Source organism: Ammospiza nelsoni, chromosome 14 (assembly GCF_027579445.1).
Source record: "Ammospiza nelsoni isolate bAmmNel1 chromosome 14, bAmmNel1.pri, whole genome shotgun sequence".
Lineage (NCBI taxonomy): Eukaryota > Metazoa > Chordata > Aves > Passeriformes > Passerellidae > Ammospiza > Ammospiza nelsoni.
Genome location: NC_080646.1, coordinates 1,294,849 through 1,313,578, shown reverse-complemented (window position 1 = coordinate 1,313,578; position 18,730 = coordinate 1,294,849). Strand labels below are relative to the sequence as shown.

Below are 18,730 nucleotides of genomic sequence, written 5' to 3'. Positions count from 1 at the left end.
GGAATTCGGGATTTCTCTTGGCTCTGGAGCTCAGATCTCCTGGATCCCACAGCCTGTGTAGGGCATGGCTGAGGGGTGTCAGGTGTTGGATTGTGGGGTGCAGAGCCCTGCTTTGGCATGGGCTGGGATGGATTTAGTGATGGCTGAGAGGGTCTGGCTGCTCCCAGCCCCATCCTGCTCGCTCCAGCTGCATTTAATGCAGCAGGAAATGCAGGAGTGGGAGGTGTGGGCTGGCAGTGCTGCTGCTGCCAGAGCATGGCAGAGCTGGGGGCTCAGAGGCAGGAAGTATTGATGTGTAAACAAACACTGCGTTACTGGGGAGCTCCAGAATTTGGGCTGGCTGTAAAGGCCATCCTGAGATTGATGCCTCAGGTTTGGGTTTTGTATTTTTCACATTCTGTGCTGCTTTAGTGGGTGGGTGTGGGCTTCACATTCAGGGATGGTGAGCTGTGTGCACAGAGCAGGGACACAAAACAATTCCTGCTCCAGCTGGGCACCAAGCACAAATGACCCAAATCTCAGCCCAGGAGCACAAACCCCGTGGGCTGCAGAGAGAAAAACAAGCAGGGTGGGACTGCCTGGGCTCAAGCTGCAATGGGACAATGAACTGCAAGGTGCAAATGGAGCAGAGCTGATCCCAGGGACAGAGCCCGTGCCCGGCCGTGCATTTTGGGGCCATTTTGGTTCATCTTGGGTGCAGCCCTGGCTGGGCTCTGGCGCTGCCCAAGGTGGATCCATGGAGGAGATCCTGTCAGTAAATCCCTGCTTTATTCTGGGACTCTGCCCAGCCTCTGCTCCAGCTCAGCCTTCTCAAGGCATCAAGATGAGCTCCTCCATCAAGGTGGGTTTTCCTCCCCCAAACCCCCTTGGATCGAGCTTCTCCACAGCTCCAGCACAGCCTTGGCTGCTGCTCCAGGGGCAGCTGGGGAACATCCAGCTGGGCAGGGGGATCCCAGGGGCTCCCCATGTCTGGGGTATCCTGGGCTTCCTGCCCTGCAGCAGGCTCTGCACTCAGACCTCTCTGAATTCTCACATTTTCAAAGGTCAGATGTTTGCTATGCCCTTATCTAAGCAGTTTTGGTCTGGTTGGGAGGTGGTGGTGAAATTTTCAGCAGTGCTGTTTGATAGAGGATTGCACATAAATTGATAAAATGCCTTCTGTTGTTTAAAGGAAGAGCAAATTGAGGCACCTCACCTGTCTGGGGAGGGAAAACGAGAACTGGGGAATGTCCTGGGCTGGGAACAGACACCCCAAAATCCCCCCCTGTGCATCCCTGAGAGCATTGCCCCAAAATTCCTGCAGTTGTTGGGAATGTGCCCATTCCCCGTCCCCCCTACCCTTGGGGGGAAAATCCTTGTTCTGATTCCCATCCCAAACCCCAGACCAGCTTCCCTCCTGCCCCTGGGCACACGAGGAACCTGGAAATTCCATGAGGAATTATGGAAGTCCCAGGAAATTCCACATTTCTGGTTAATATTTGGACAAATTCAGCTAATCCAGACCATTAGTTAGTGAATAACCAATTGGGCATCTCTTGTTTTTCTTACAGCATGCAGCAAAAGTTTCCTCTGCTCCTTATCCTCTTCCTTACAGCTCTTTTTACCTTAGGAAATAAACACAATTATTTGGAATCATTGGGAATGGGCCCATGCAATGACATCTTAGGTAATTCTTGTGTAAAGTGCAGTTTAATTTTAGTGCAAGCCTTTCTTTAACACATTCCCTTCAGTATTTAATAATTGGTGATGCTGGTGGGAAGATGAACCTCAGTTCATTGGTGCTTAGGAAGCATCACCACCACAACTCCATGATCCCAAAAAATTCCTGAAGGATTTGAAGGTGTCTGTGCCTGAGTGGAAATTCAGAGTGGCTTTTTCTCAAGACAGCAAGAGGTATTTTACTGCAGAAAGATTGTGTGGCTATTTTTAGCCCTGGGTACTGGTGAGGTGGAACAGAATATTTTTAGAGCTGTAGAAAATGCAGCCACTCAAGCTAGGTTCTTTTTTTCACACTGGTGCTGGAGGGGTTTTCCAAAATAAAGAGCAGAACTAGTAGAAAATGGCTTTTCTGTACCGTTTTTATTTATTAAACAAGTGATCTGTGGATATACATATATATTTTATATACACAGTGGCTATTTATATTTATATTTATATTTATATTTATATTTATATTTATATTTATATTTATATTTATATTTATATTTATATTTATATTTATATCCATATCTATGTTTATATTTATAAATATATTTATATTTATATTCCTGTACAATTTTAAGTGGTTTGACCCTGTGCATACCATGCATTAAAACAGTTTTCCCTCAAATTTTGGAAACTTTTAACTCAGTGAAGTGTTTTAAGGAAATCCACAACCAGCAAGGTATAATTTTGTCCCTCAGTTAATCTGTACCAATCCTGGATCATTCCTGGAGTGAGGTAAGCCTGGAATAATTCAGGAAATGTTGGTGAAATTAGGAAAAGTAAAGTTTGGGAAGAGAAACTCTGTAACTTTTTAGGCATTTTGACTTTGCCAAACTCTGTTGCATTCACAGTACAAAAGAAAATGTTTTGATATTTAATAAATCATAGTTCTGGAAAAGAAACAACGAACCCAACCCCCCAGAAACATTCCTGGCATCTTTCTGAAGAATGTCCATATTAACTCTGTTGTCCTGGCTTGATTCCAGCGTTATTGGATTATAAATTCTATTTCCATCCTCTTGGTTTTCAATTGCAGATCTATTTTTACCTTTCTTTTGTTAAATAATAATCGTTGTTTGCAGGGCACAGTTGTGTTTGTAGCCATCAGAATTAAATTTTTTTTTTTTTGTCTAAAACTATATTTTTCTAGTTTAGTCATCCTCCAGAACTTCTAAAAGTAAATTATGTGCCAGGATCTGTTTGGTGTTTTAAACACAGCAGATACACCAGATGAATTAACAGAAATCTGTCAGCTTTTCTGCATCCTGAAATTCCAAATTCCCAATGTTCCTGCCTTGGAGAGTCTCAGATCTTTGGGAATAGAGGAGTTGGAGGCAGAGATAACCACAGAAATTTGGTTTTTAGGGGAACAGCTGCTCAGTGTTTAATGTGGTTTGGTGGGATCTTCACGCATCGTTTGTGGGGTAAGCAGATCTGGAACGGACTGGATGTGGGCATAGAAAGATGATAAGGGAGAAGATTAGAGAAAACCACACAGAAAAATCAGATTTTGTCTCTTTTTTAGAGGCAGCTGCACATGCAAGGGGCAGAGTAGTATCGTGGGAGTAGCTGAGGAGCCTGACCATAACTCAGTTGTGGTTTCAGGGTGCTTCTTGCCGCCTCCCTGTGCCTGCTCTGCTCCGTCTGGCAGGAGTTTGGAAATATTTTGATTGCCTTTTGGAGCATCTCTGCCTAATTACCAGCTTTTCTTTCCCTTCCCTCGTTGCAATCCGGCCGTGCTCCCCTGGCAATCACAGCGAGGGCTGAGCACGGAGCAGGGCTGGGGAGAGGGGAGGCAGGGCTGCTCTCTGGGACCAGGGATCCAGCAGGGATCCAACAGGGATCAGGGATCCAGCAGGGATCAGGGTGTGCTCACAGGCACTGGGACACAGGCAGTGAGCACAGAATTCCATGAGAGTTTGGGTTGGAAGGGAACTGAAATCCCATCCCATGGATCCCATCCTATGGATCCCATCCCATCCCATGGATCCCATCCCATGGATCCCATCCCATGGATCCCATCCCATCTCATGGAGCCCATCCCATCCCATCTCATCCCATGGATCTCATCCCATCCCATGGATCCCATTCCATCCCATTGATCCCATCCTATGGATGCCATGGATCCCATCCCATCTCATCCCATGGATCCCATCCCATCCCATGGATCCCATCCCATCCCATCTCATCCCATGGATCCCATCCCATCCTGTGGATCCCATGGATTCTGTCCCATTTCATGGATCCCATGGATCCTACCCTTATCTCATCCCCATTCCATGGATCCCATCTCATCCCATGGATCTCATCCCGTCTCATCCCATGGATCCCATCCCATCTCATCCCATGGATCCCATCCCGTCTCATCCCATGGATCTCATCCCATCTCATCCCATGGATCCCATCCCATCTCATCCCATGGATCTCATCCCGTCTCATCCCATGGATCTTACCCCATGGATCCCATCTCATCCCATGGATCCCATCCCATCCTGTGAATTCCATGGATTCTGTCCCATGGATCCTACCCTTATCCCATCCCCATTCCATGGATCCCATCTCATCCCATGGATCTCATCCCGTCTCATCCCATGGATCTTACCCCATGGATCCCATCCCATCCCATGGATCCCATCCCCACACCTTCCACTAAGCCTTCTCTTGTGTTCCAAGCCTTGTTCCTTGGACATTCCAGGGATCCAGGGAGCTTCTCTGGGAATTCCATCCCATCCCCTCCCCACAGTCCCAGGGAGGAATTCCTTCCCAAATCCCACCTAACCCCATTTCCTGGCCAGTTTAACCCATCCCCTGTCCTGTCACTCCCTTTCCAAGTCTCCTCTTTGAGGCTGCAGCAGTAAGTGCACAAACACACTGAAAACACAAAAAAATCCCACAAATCACAAGAAAAAACGTCAGAGGCCTTTTTGAATTCGGGTTTTGGTTCAAGCAGAGGCTTTCTTTCTGAGGTTTGCTGTCCTGGCACAGCTCCTGAGGAGAGCTGGAGTAGGGAAAGCTCCCATGGCAGCACTCAGGGCTGTCCTTCCCCATTTTCTCCCAAATTAAAGTATAAATGCTTTAATCTGACTAATATAACAGTTGGATGTTAGGAAATATTTCTTTCCTGGGAGAGTGGATAAGTATTGATGCAGCTTTCCCACGGAAGTGTGGAATCACCATCCCTGGAAGGGCTCAAAATCCAATTTTGATTTAATTGCCAAAGTGCTGTTCAGTCAGGAGTTGACCCTGGTGAGCTTTGAGGTCTTTCCCAACCCTAATAACTCAGTGATTCTGTGAATATGGAAGTTCAAACCCCACTTTTCATATCACTGTTTAGTAAAAATAAATCTGTTACCAACATGAGCAGAGGGAAAAGGATTGAATTTCAGAACCTTTGGTCCAAACTTTGTTTTCCTCCTGCACACAAATTCACTTCCTCCCTTTTGCCCATTTCCCTGATGGATTCCCTAAATTAGAGCTACTGCAAAAAGGTGGGGAAGGGAGAACTTGGGAAATCCAAGGAATTTTGGGAGCTGCTGGTTGGCTTCTCTGGATAATTGAGCTTTAAATGAAGGTGGCATTAGTTAAATAGTCAGCAGTTTTTAATTAGTGAAGTGCTGCAGTTCACACCAAAGGTTCCCAAAAACCTTCCTGAACTTTTCTAATAATGCCAAAATTGACAATTTCCAGGCTAGAGCAAATAATACCTGGGAGAAAAACCAACCCAGCAGAAAAAGCCATGGAAAAGCAGGAAATAACAACTGGAATTCCCTCATTTCTCTGCAGTGCATGAGCTTGGCTAATTCAGCTTTTGTTAATTAGAGTTTGTAATTGTGATCTTGCCATTTATAGCTAAAAATAGGTGTCAAATTCTATGGAGGAGCAAATGTGAAAGCAGATTTTCATTGTTAATTGTATACATTGTGTCTGTTTCCTGCAGACATTGGATGCAGGAAATGTATGCATTTCAGAATCTGAGTTATTTATAAAACTTTATTCTTTCTCAAAGATTCCTAACAGCAGCTTCATGTCCCTGTTCCTGCTCATGCACAGCAGCAAATCATGGGATCAGTGAAGGATTTTGGAGCAGTGTGATGCAGGAAAGATAAAAAATGGAATTTTGGGAGGTTCCTGCTGTAATACTTACACTCAGTGTCTTCGCTATTGTTGGTTCCAGCCCACCACACGCTGCTTGGAACAAAATCTCAATTCTCACCCTGAAATACTCACTCAGCTGTCACTCAGGGATGAGTCAAGAATGCATTATAGTAAACCAAAAAATGGGAAATCTATCCAGTGTTTAGTGCACAGATAATTATATTGATGTATTCACAATAATTGTATTATATAATATTTATTCAGAACTTACAAATTTATTCAGAACTTACAAAATTATGAAGAATAACGGGATTGAAGTGCAACTTACAGACAGCTTTTCATTCACTGTGTGTTGGTGAGTGTGTGGAATCTTTCTCTGGGGAGATGATGCTTTCTTTCAGTTTATGATTTAAAAAACCTTTTTCATTGCTGCAGCGGCCCTGTGAAAGGCTGTGTTTTAGCTAAAACCACTATTTTAGGGATATTTAACATTGGTTTCCAGCAGGAGCATTTTACTCTTGAGCACTGTTTGGTTCTGGAGTGGCACAGAGTGGGAAGGCTTTAAAATCAGATTTTATGGCTGCAGATCTCACGAGTTCTTGGCTTATTCTGGATATATTTGGTGCATTGAAGTCCAGAAAGCATCAGACTGAAATGTGAGATGTCCCACGTGTTGTGTTCAGCCCCTCTGTGAACTTTGACAGGCTGAGCCTGATCTGGCGCATGGAGGGAAATAAAAAAGAGATTGATGAGAAATCCTCAGATGTATTTTTATTTCATATCAGAGCACATTTGACATGAAATTACAGCGATAAAAAGCCTTGATTTGCCTCAGCTCTGCTGTTATCTCCAGCCCCATTTTAATGTACACTTTATAGGCACATAAAGTTTGTTCATTGTATTTTTATTTACAGGAGGCTTCCAATGGCAACTTCCTCAAAAGCTCTTTAGAGCCAGATGTGTCTGATGCTGCTGGAGTTTAAAAAAAGTGTGTTCTGACTCGATGTAATTATTTCCTGCTTGTCCTGGCTGCTTTTTGATGCTCTCTGCTCTCTTGCAGCCTCAGATAACAGCCAGAGGTTTCGAGAAACCTGCTTTGCCTTCGCGCTGACGCCGCAGCAAGTGCAGCAGATCAGCAGCTCCATGTGAGTGAGCTCCAGCAGCCCTGAAATCCAAATAACCCTCCCCAAACCCACCCAGCCTTCCATAGCCCTACTCAGCAGCCCTGAAATCCAAATAACCCTCCCCAAACCCACCCAGCCTTCCATAGCCCTACTCAGCAGCCCTGAAATCCAAATAACCCTCCCCAAACCCACCCAGCCTTCCATAGCCCTACTCAGCAGCCCTGAAATCCAAATAACCCTCCCCAAACCCACCCAGCCTTCCATAGCCCTACTCAGCAGCCCTGAAATCCAAATAACCCTCCCCAAACCCACCCAGCCTTCCATAGCCCTACTCAGCAGCCCTGAAATCCAAATAACCCACCCCAAACCCACCCAGCCTTCCATAGCCCTACTCAGCAGCCCTGAAATCCAAATAACCCACCCCAAACCCACCCAGCCTTCCATAGCCCTACTCAGCAGCCCTGAAATCCAAATAACCCTCCCCAAACCCACCCAGCCTTCCATAGCCCTACTCAGCAGCCCTGAAAAGCAAATAACCCTCCCCAAAGCCACCCAGCCTTCCATAGCCCTGCTGGGAATGGCAGGGGAAAAGTCCTCTGGGGAATTGGTTTGTCTTGTTGTGTGGGGAGCAGAGAATTCATCCCCACCACTGAGTTTGGGGTGGGTGTCTCTGGTGTTAAGCTCCCTGCAAATCCAGAATTCTGCTCCCTGCAGCTCTTCCTTGCCACCAGTTTGTTGATTCATTACAAAGCTGTGACTTTATGGTCACCCATCAGAATTATTTTTCTAATATACAAAAAAAAACCCCCAAAAAAAGCCAGAAAACCCCCCACAAAAACAACCCATAAAACACATAACCCCCAAAACAGCAAAAAACAAACAAAAACCCAAAACAACCGACCCCCCCAAAAAAAAGCAAAAAAGCCCCCAGCAAACAAACAAACAACCCAAAAAACCAACCTCCCCCCAAAAAAGCCTAAAAAATAAAACCCCAAACAAAATCCCTAAAAAATAAAACCCCCCATAAACAACTAAAAATCTCAAACAAAAACCCCCACAAAAATAGAGGTCAGACACAAATTTATTTATTTACCTCAAAAAATAAAAACTCTTCCTTTTAACCTCTCTTGAGAGTGGTGGTTTGAGCAGGAGCAGCAAAGTCTGGTGTGCATTATACATGCCTGAAAGTGTGAATTTTCCATTTTTTGTGTAAAGATGAAGTGTTTTCCATAAATTGAACTTCCAGCAAACTCCTGAGGAATCTATATTGCAATGCTGAGGAATCTTGTGAACAACAGGATATTTTAATCCATTTTCTCTTGTTTTCAGGGATATTTCTGGGACCAAATGTGACTTCACAGTACAGGTCCAGCTAAGGTAGGGGTTTTGTTGCCTGTTGGTTTTTAGGCTTTATCAGCAGGTCCTGCCCAGCAGGTTGGGAATACCTGGATGGAAAAGAGTTGATTTCCCTCATCCTGGCTTATTTTCTTGCCAGTGAATCCTTCCTGTAATTCCACCTTGGTCATTCCATGTCCTGGGGCTGGAAAATCCATGAGGAGGGAGGGTTGTTTTTCTTAGCATGGGCATTCCAAGATCTGCTTCTTTAGGCACTTTGGGAGTCACCAGCCTGGTGAATTTGGGGGTTTTTAATAATCATAAATGGATTAAATCCTCTGTCTCAGCCTGGTGGGGTGGGATGGACCAAGGATGAGGAGAGAATGAACAAACCCCTCTTGGATGGTCCATGGGCAGGGATGGGGCAGGTCCCTGGAAGAACCCAGGGCAGCTGAGAGGTTCTGCTGCTCCTTGGAATGCTCATTGTCCTGCTGGCAGCAGGAAGGGTGGGTCCTGCTGGGATCCAGCAGCAAAAACACCTCTTTGAACTGGAAAGAAAGAAATCCAACAGCAGCAACTGCCTGGAACTGCAGCTGGGACAGGGGAAATGTCATTTGTGACACCTTGGTCTTGTGTGGAGAGGTCAGGCTGGAGAAGAGGCAGAGAAGGAATTGGGGGTGGGATGAGTCAGGCTGAGGAATTCAAGGAATCTCAGAGGAACCTCCAGGCTGCTGAAGCTCTGTGGTTTTGGGGGGTTTTCCTGCTCTGTGACTTCATTGCAGGGCTGTGTTGAGGAAGATCTGTCATGGTTTCAGAGCTCAGTGGAAAAAACAGTTCCTTCTGGGGAGAGATGATCTTTAAATCACTGTAAAAGTGAAAGATGATGGCTCTTTGCTTTTAGGTTTTGTTTATCAGAAACCAGTTGTCCACAAGAAGATCACTTCCCACCCAATCTGTGTGTGAAAGTCAATGGGAAACCATGCAGCCTTCCAGTAAGTAAAATCTCCTTTTAGTACTCATTTTGGGATGCATTATTAGGAGTTACCTGCCTGAAAATGTATCGCAATCTTTGTTTTCACATTCTGGAGCATTGGAATGAACAGAAAAGATGGAGTAATTTGTTTTAGCCAGTAGATGCAGAAGTTCATATGGAAGTTAAAAACCCCTTTTCAAAATCATAAATTTAGTAATACTAAAATGAGCCGAGAAAAAAGGATTGAATTTTAGAAACTCTGGTCCAGAGTTCAGGGGTTTCTGTTTAGTTTTGTTGGGACAGGAGAGGTGGCAAAGTTCCCTTTAATTTTCTGTGGGCAGGGTTAGGATTTTGAATTTCCGTCAGGAAAAAGAGCTTCTAAAATGCTCCATATTTTATTGTCTTATCCTTCTCTCTTTGAATTAAAAACAGAGCCTGGTCCAGGTGTATTGGGAGGGACAGGAGGCAAAAGCCCTGTGGGATTCTTTTTTCTGAGAGCTAAAATTTTGCTTTTCAGGGCTACTTGCCACCAACCAAAAACGGTGTTGAACCAAAGCGCCCCAGCCGACCAATCAACATTACCTCACTCGTCCGCCTGTCCACCACGGTCCCCAACACCATTGTCGTGTCCTGGACTGCAGAGATTGGCAGGGTGAGTGCCTCTGGGGTCTCTCCTGTCTGCCTGAGAGATAATCCTGGGCAGAAAATCCCTCCTGGGCTGGCCACGGGTGTCCTTGTCTGTGATGGTGTTCACAGGGGTCCAAGGATGAGGGAAGAGATGAGGATCTGACTCCATGTTTCAGAAGGCTGATTTATTATTTTATGGTATATATTATATTAAAACTATGCTAAAAGAATAGATTTCATCAGAAACCTAGCTAAGAATAGAAGAAGAAGGAATGATAACAGCAGCTTGTGTCTCGGACAGAGAGTCCGAGCCAGCTGACTGTGATTGGCCATTAATTAGAAACAACCACCTGAGACTAATCACAGATGCACCTGTTGCATCCACAGCAGCAGATAACCATTGTTTACATTTTATTTCTGAAGCCTCTCAGCTTATCAGGAGAAAAGATCCTAAAGAAAGGATTTTTCAGAAAATATCATAGCTACAGTTGTCCAGCTGGAATTCTGTGCTGCTGGGATGTGCTCCCTCAGATCCCTCCCTCACCTTGGGGTGGGATCTTTCCCTCCTCATCTTTGTGACTCAGGGAGGGCCAGATAAAGAGATCAAGGCATCCTCTAAGCCTTTTGTTTGTTGATTTGGCCAAACTTCAGACTTTGAAGCTCTTCCTGACTGCGGGGACTTGACAAAGCTTGGCTTGGACTTGCAAGGAGCGGGTGCCATTGAGCCCAGAGTGGCCTTTGGGGCTGTGAGTGTGGACACAGTACAGCCCAGCTAATTCCATTGAACTTTTTTGCATTTCTCCCAGCTACTCTCCTTATCCTTTACATTTAAAACCTCATTTTTAATCATTTTTGTGTCTGTGGGGAGGAGGTTACAACCAGTGTCAGAAAATCGCTGATGTTCCACCGGGCTAATGAAATCTGGAACATGCTGCAAAAAGTGACTCCAGTAAATCACCCATGAATTACTGAGCTGCTTTCAGTGCTGGCACCAAAGCTGCTGGGTGGGCATTCCAGAGGCACCGTGTGCTGCTGCCACTGCCCCCATCCTGTTTTTAGAAGTGCCCAGAATTGTCCTGAGGTGAAACTTTGGCCAAGAATTTGTCAGCGTGCAAAGCCCAGCGTGGAAAAATGCTTACACTCCAGTCAGGGACAATGGGCAGCTCTGAAACACCAGGGTGGGATTTCGGGCTGGATTTCTTGTGGAGCAGAAAACAATCTCCATTCAGATGATGGCTGAGTGATTCTGGTCCAAAAAATCCTCTTTTATCTAATGAGATATCTAATGCAGGTATCAGAAGGAAGCAGTTCCACATCAGCCTGCTTGGGTTTGCATGCTGAGCTGCAGGTGGGTGGGTCCCAGATGCTGCTCTGAGGGATTCACAATTCAGGATTTAGGACAAGAAGTGCCCCAAGTTTGAGTCAATCCCTTGGGAACTGGCTGGTTCTCAGGTTTCACGGATTAATCAGTTATAAAGAACATTTTGGGGAACTTCTGGCATAAATAAGCACTAGATCCAGAGGTGTAGGACAGGGTTGGAGCAGCCTGGGACAGGGAAGGTGTTCCTGCCCGTGGCAGGGGTGGAATGGGATGGGATTTAAGATCCTTTCCAACCCAAACTGTCCTGGAATTCTATAAAAAACTACTTCCTAAACGGATTCCTTAAGACACAGTCCTTCCTGAATAGATTCTTTAAGACACAACCCTTCCTAATTTGATTCTTTAACACAATCCTTCATAAATTGATTCTTTAAGACACAACCTTTCCTAATTTGATTCTTTGAGACTTTGACAGTGAAATGTGAAGAATTATTTTATATTTGGCTGTGTAGCACAAAATCTGAGTTCCCCTCTCCCCTTTCCCTCAAGAGTCAGTTCTGGTCCCAACTGTGCTCCTTACCTTTGCTGGAGCCCTCAGTGTGATTTTTACACAATCTGTTTCAAGAGCCTTCTGTACAAGATGCCTTGGGCAAGTTCCTGCCTTTGTAGATTCAAGCTGTCGGTAAATAATTTCACAATGTTAATTAGCATTTTTCTAACTCCTCTCCTAATTGAGGCATTAAACAAACAAGTTAAGGCAGTAGTGGTTTTTAACGATGTGAGAAGCGTTCATTGTGAGAATAAAATATTTAAAATGTGGTGTTTCTGATGCTGCTCCAATTGGTGTGATTTTGTGGTGAGATATATCACTGAGAGCCTGCCTTCAGATCCTAAATAAAGGATGGGGGATGTCACAATTGCATGGATTTTTTTAAAGTGGAAATGTGTGGCACTTGCTGAGGGAAGCCTTTTATTTTTCAATTTAAATTGTATGAATGCAACTCCAAGTTTAGCCAATGTTCAAATCAAAAAATAATTGATGTACCCTAATGTGAGAACACGGATTTGGTCCTTTCCGTTCTGAGGGATGAGAGGTGTTGCTGCTGAGTCACATTTTTAGAAAGACATTTATAACCTGATTTTTCTGGAGTTTATAAGAAAAATGAGAGCTTCAGAAATCCCAGGAATTTGGGCTCCATGGCAGGAGGAGTTCATTCCATGAGGGAAGGTTCACCTGAGTTGGGTTCTGCCTCTGAGCTGCTTTGGTGATGAAATTCACATTTCAGAGACAATTGAGTGCAGGAAGAGAAGAAAAAGATGGCAATGCTTCCAGATATTGCAGGTGATGCATCTTGGGAAGAGGCATCACTGCTCCTTTTCCTATTTTGAAAACAAAATAGGCTTTTATTGAAAAAAAATAATAACTTCTGATCATATTTGACGTGACAGCTTTACTTAAATGCACTGACACAAGTGCAGTGCTGAATATTATCAATATGAAATTAAATATACTGACACCAGTGCAGTCCTGGACATTGTCCATATAAAATGAAATATAAAGACACAAGTGTAATGCTGAACATTATCCATGTAAATTCCAGTGTACTGATACAAGTGTACTGAATATTATCAATATAAAATTGAAGCAGCTCTCCTCCATGGTGCCCTGCAATCCCATAACAAACTGTTACTTGCTGCAAACAGGGATTTTCTCTGATGTTTTTGGGGTTTTCCCTGATGTTTTTGGGGTTTTCTCTGCTATTTTGTGGTGTTTTCCAGAACTATTCCATGGCAGTGTGCCTGGTGAAGCAGCTCTCCTCCACAGTGACCTGCAATGACATAACAAAATGTTATGTGCTGCAGACAGGGTTTTCCCTGATATTTTTGGGGTTTTTGCTGATTTTTTTTGCGGATTTTGCGGATGTTTTTGGTATTTTCTTGGCTGTTTTTGAGTTTTCTCGCACATTTTGTGCTGTTTTCCAGAAATATTCATGGCAGTGTACCTGGTGAAGCAGCTCTCCTCCATGCAATGCCATAACAAACTGTTATGTACTACAGACAGGGATTTCTCTGTTTTTGGTATTTTCTCTGATGTTTTTGGGTTTTCCCTGATGGTTTGTGTGTTTTCCAGAACTATTCCATGGCAGTGTACCTGGTGAAGCAGCTCTCCTCCACGGTGCTCCTGCAGCGGTTGCGGGCCAAGGGAATCCGGAACCCGGATCACTCCAGAGCACTGAGTATGTGTCTGCTGGCCTTCTGTAAAAAAAGAAAAAAAAATCACTTTTGTGAGGGGGGATTTGGAATTGGGGCTGTGCTAACCAAGCTTTGGACTTCCTACAGCCCTCTGGGCTTTGGGAATGTGATAGTGGTGTTCTTTGTGTTCAGCTCCAATTCAAAGACTCAGAGCCTTTGTTTGCACTAGGAGCCAGTCCAGGAACCCTGTTGACACTGTGAGGGGAAAAATGCAAGAGAATCTCTTTCAGCTCAGCCATCCTGGCTTTGTTTGTGCAGAATGGCACAACTGTGCTCTGCAGTCAAGTGGGCATTCAGTACCTCGGGAGGAGGAATTGGTGGAAGTTTGTGACATAAAATCAGCACAAACTGCTGCGCGTTTGGTTTTCAGGGAGAGGGGGAAAATCCCAGCCCCTGATAGTGGTGTTACTCTTTAATTAATGCTCACATCAGGTTTTGTACTTTCTCCAGAGGGGAAAAATTAGTGCAGCAGTAAAAAATGGTGCAGAATGGTATAAATGTGTTTTACAGTGAAGGGGGCTGAAGGCCTGGGCCTGGGCAGGAGCAGCTCCACCAAGCATTTTGTGTTCCCAAAGTTGTGGGGTGAGCCTGGGAAAGTGCCCAGCACAGAGCCCGTCCTCACTCCAGAGTGAATTTGCTGCCTTTCTGGCTCCTCTGACAAGAAATTGGTGTAAATTTGTGGCATAAAAACATAAAAACTGCTGTGGGTTTGGTTTTCAGGGAGGGGGGAAAATCCCAACACCTGATAGTGGTGTTACTCTTTAATTAATGCTCACATCAGGGCTTGTACCTTCTACAGAAGGGAAGAAATTAGTGCAGCTCTAAAAAATGGTGCAGAATGGCACAAGTTTGACAATGTTTTACAGTGAAGGGGGCTGGGCCTGGGCCTGGGCCTGGGCAGGAGCAGCTCCACCGAGCATTTTGTGTTCCCAAAGTTGTGGGGTGAGCCCAGAGATAGTGCCCAGCACAGAGCTCCTCCTCACTCCAGAGTGAATTTGCTGCCTTTTTGTTTCCTCTGACAACAAATTGGTGCAAGTGTGTGGCATAAAAACAGTAAAAACTGCTGTGGGTTTGGTTTTTGGGAAGAGCAGGAAACACCTGATCCATATAAAATTACTCTTTAATTAATGCTCACATCAGGTGTTGTACCTTCTCCAGAGGGGAAGATGTGAGTCCAACACTAAATGATAATGCTGGGCATTAATTTGTCCTAATGCAGTTTGATGATTTATGCACAAAATGCACAAAAATCTGCAAAGGTCCAGTTGGCAGCTGCTCTGCAGGGTGAGGATGAAGGTGTAGGTCCAGTCCTTAGCACAGGAATGAAATGACTCTGAGTTGTTAATTTTACCAATGGCTGCTCATGAAACAGGCCTTGTAAATAAAAATAGAGGATGAAAAGCTCCAGGAATTAAAGACTTCAGTGTTTCACTGCAGTTATTTAAATCTCAGATTTTGTCAGGGTGCTGCTGACTGCCTATTGCTCAATTTGCTTTTCAGTTTGAAATCACTTGATGAGGATTTGGGGGGGTTATATGGTGCCTGTCCATGTGAGAGTTGTTAACAAGTTTAGCTTGGAGTTGGAAATGAAATTGATGTGATATTAAATATTAAATAATGGTCAGGTACAAAGCTGCATGCAAAGGAGTTAAGACATCTCTGGATAAACAAATATTAGGGGTCTTGAATTCAAAGTTTACTCTGCCATTTCATATTTATTTTATTTCTTTATCATCCAATTCATGTTTGAATTAACATAAAATAAACTTTTTCTTCTTTCAAATACCAGTTAAAGAAAAGCTAACTGCTGATCCAGACAGTGAAATAGCAACAACCAGCCTAAGAGTGTCTCTGCTTTGTCCAGTAAGTTGATTTTTTATTCCCTCAAAAGTGATTCTGATGGAAATGTGGCTGTTGTGGTGGAAATTACCTCGTGTTTACCTGGTGTAACTTTGTGGGGACAGAGAGCAGCTGAAATTCTCTATCTCTGCTTGAAAGCTTCTGAAATGCCCCTGGGAAAATGAATATTCCATTAGCTTGGAAATGTTACTCAAAATATATGTAAGCATACATTTAATGTGTCACTGCATCCTCTGAGAGTGCAGCTTGGGCTTGGATTGATAAAAACTCTGTTGAAAAGGGGGGAATCTGATGTTCAAAGCAGCCAAAGGAGGCAGCACCTCCCAGAATTGTGCAAATGCACACTTGGGTTTAATAATCTGAGTTTAAAGCCAAAGCAGTGTCCTGGAATTGTTCAAACAAAATGTTTATTTTTAATTTTAATTTTAATTTTATTTTCATTTTGGTTTTAATCTTAAATTTTAATTTTAATTTTACTTTTTAATTTTGCCCTCCAAGCTGCTCAGATCTTCCTTGGAATTTGGCATCCAGGATCCAGAGGAGCTGCCCTGAGCCTGGACTTCAGAGCACACTCAAATTCTTGTTCATTTTTCCCCCTGAAAGCACAAAAAAATAAATCCCCAGGCCCTGCAGCAGGACCAAATATTTAACTGGAGAAAAATTCCATATCCAGGGGTGTTCTGGAGGTTCTACAGCTTTGTTTACAAATCCTGAACTCCTGTTTTGTAACAGGGAAATAGAAATGTTTTGTGTGCTCGTAAAAGAAATTAATGCAGTGTTTTTTTGGCTGCCAGCAGGCAGGAGTCAGTCCCAGTGATGGGAATGCAGCTTTTCCACACTTGGGATGCATCCCTGCTTTTTTTTTGGTTTTTTTTGTGGCAGAGCTGATCCAGGAGGTTCAGTGCCAAAAATGGGAAAAAAGCACCAACCTGGGAACTCAGAGCGTGGTTAAATCCCATCACAGACAGAGTTTTTTTGCCAAAACTCCGGAAAAAAATCTTTGTGTTCTTTAAATCTGTTTTCTTTTTGCTTAGGGACATCACAGGTAGAGATTTTCTACCAAAACCTTGGGAAAAATCTTCCTGGTTTTTAAATTTTGTGGTTTTTTTCCCTCATGAACATTACAGGCAGAGATTTTCTACGAAAATGTTGGGAGGATCTTCTTGGTTTTTAATCTGTTTTTTTCCTCTGAGGAGATGGAGTTTTGTTGTCCTTCATGTCTTTGACCTTCCTTATTTTGCTTTTGAAGCATCCAGGTTTTCCCTCTGATGCTCCTGAGCTGTGCCCAAAAATGAAATGAGCCATTGCCCCAGCAGCTGGGAGATGAGAATGTCTGACAGACACAGAGCAGGGGGGAGTTGGTTTGGGATGAGAATAATTTTTGGGTTGGGGATAATGTGATTTTTGGGATGGGAATGATGTGCTTGGTCATGGATTTGGGGGGAGGAGGTGCCAAACACCTGGCACCAGAGCATCTCCTGTGGGAATTCTGAGCCCCCAGGGAATTCTGTGTCACCTCCCATCACTGGGGACAGGGTGACAGTGACTGAGAGCCAGGGGGAAGGAAAATAAATGAGATTTCAGTTCAAGGGAATAAAAACAAGCCCTCACCATCAGGCTGGAGGAAGTGGTGGCGTGTGAGAAGAGCCTTTGTTTGTACTGTGGGTTTGGGTTTGGGGATATTCTGGTGCCATCCTGTGGCATCCTCCTTGTACTGCTCAGCATCAGCTGGATTGAGCCACATCCCAAAAATCCCATTCCCAGCCAGAGCTGCTCAGGTGCAGCCTTGTGGGTGTTTTACTCCAATAAACACAACTTCACACTCCTCAGTGGGAACAAATCTCCTGATTTAGAAGGTTCAGGTTTAGATTTTGTATTTTTCAGGTTCTGTGCTGCTTTAGTGGGTGGGTCTGGGTTCACATTCAGGGATGGTGAGCTCTGTGCACAGAGCAGGGACACAAAACAATTCCTGCTCCAGCTGGGCACCAAGCACAAATGACCCAAATCTCAGCCCAGGAGCACAAACCCCGTGGGCTGGAGAGAGAAAAACAAGCAGGGTGGGACTGCCTGGGCTCAAGCTGCAATGGGACAATGAACTGCAAGGTGCAAATGGAGCAGAGCTGATCCCAGGGACAGAGCCCGTGCCCGGCCGTGCATTTTGGGGCCATTTTGGTTCATCTTGGGTGCAGCCCTGGCTGGGCTCTGGTGCTGCCCAAGGTGCATCCATGGAGGAGATGCTGTCAGTAAATCCCTGCTTTATTCTGGAGCTCTGCCCAGCCTCTGCTCCAGCTCAGCCCAAGGCATCACTGCATAAATTATTGTTCTGTTAGATTTTCATGTGGTGAAAATCCCATTCAGACCTTGCTGCTCTCACCTTTGGTGTGGTCAGTCCAGGCCCCTCCAATGCTTAAAACAAGAGAAGTGATTCAAATAGACAAAAATACATATTATAGTAGAGCCATGTAACACAAAGTAGTCAATAAACAACAAAGTTCAAAGAGTTTCTTTTTAGTTGTACCAGGAGGAAGAAATGCGGGAAATAGTAAAGGTAAGATTTTCAGAAAGCTGTAAAAACAAGCCTTAGAAATAGAAAGAGCAGAGAAAAAAGAACTAACTAAAGCTGCAAAATCTGAAAGTAGAAAATTTACAATAGTATAGCAACCAAGAACATTTGAGCAACTGCTGGGGTTTTATGAGGAGATTTTTATTTCAGATTAAAGTGAAATTCCTTTCTCTGTCTGCTTTCCTTTCAGTGTAATGATGCTTTCATGATAATGAAGGATAATTCTGGTTTTGGTCCATATAATACATGGAATAATATATAATAATTCTGGTTTTGATCCATCCAGGCCACTGCTATTTACCGGTGCTCAGTGCATTTTGTTACAGGAATATGGCAGGATGTATTCTTCAGCTTACTGGGTCAAATAAAACTCAAAACATGATTTTTATTCACTTTTATGCCCTTTTAAACATACAGGAAGGAGGGAACAGTGCGTGTGACAAAACTCAGATTTCTGAGAGTTCTTTCTGGAATAAAACTCAATCTGACTCTTGTCTCTTTTCAGGCAGGAAAGCCCTGGTGCTTAATTTAACTCCAAGGTAATAAAATCCTGTTTTTTTTCTCTTGCAGCTTGGCAAGATGCGCCTGACCATCCCCTGCAGGGCCCTGACCTGCTCCCACCTGCAGTGCTTTGATGCCACTCTCTACATCCAAATGAACGAGAAAAAACCCACCTGGGTGTGCCCTGTGTGTGACAAGAAAGCTCCCTACGAGCATCTCATCATTGATGGGTGAGTGAAGCTGAAATCAGAACCCGAAGGGATGTTCCTGTCTGGAACCAAGGGGATTTCTCTCCTTTTGGAGCTCCCCATGTTGGATTTCCTGCTGCTGGTCAGGAATTCCTGAGCAGCTCCTTCTCAAGGATTCTGCTCCTC

At 44.2% G+C, this 18,730-nt stretch overlaps 1 protein-coding gene across 1 annotated transcript in view; it reads left to right on the top strand.

Annotated features, from left to right (window-relative positions):
* The window catches only part of PIAS1 (protein inhibitor of activated STAT 1), a 55,298-nt gene that overhangs the window by 28,030 nt on the left and 8,538 nt on the right, over positions 1-18,730 (top strand). Inside the window, exons 3-9 of the mRNA XM_059482099.1 lie at positions 6,860-6,944; positions 8,253-8,300; positions 9,160-9,250; positions 9,749-9,883; positions 13,311-13,416; positions 15,222-15,295; positions 18,426-18,586. Of these exons, the coding sequence (XP_059338082.1) occupies positions 6,860-6,944; positions 8,253-8,300; positions 9,160-9,250; positions 9,749-9,883; positions 13,311-13,416; positions 15,222-15,295; positions 18,426-18,586 (700 nt within the window). The remainder of the gene's footprint in view (positions 1-6,859; positions 6,945-8,252; positions 8,301-9,159; positions 9,251-9,748; positions 9,884-13,310; positions 13,417-15,221; positions 15,296-18,425; positions 18,587-18,730) is intronic.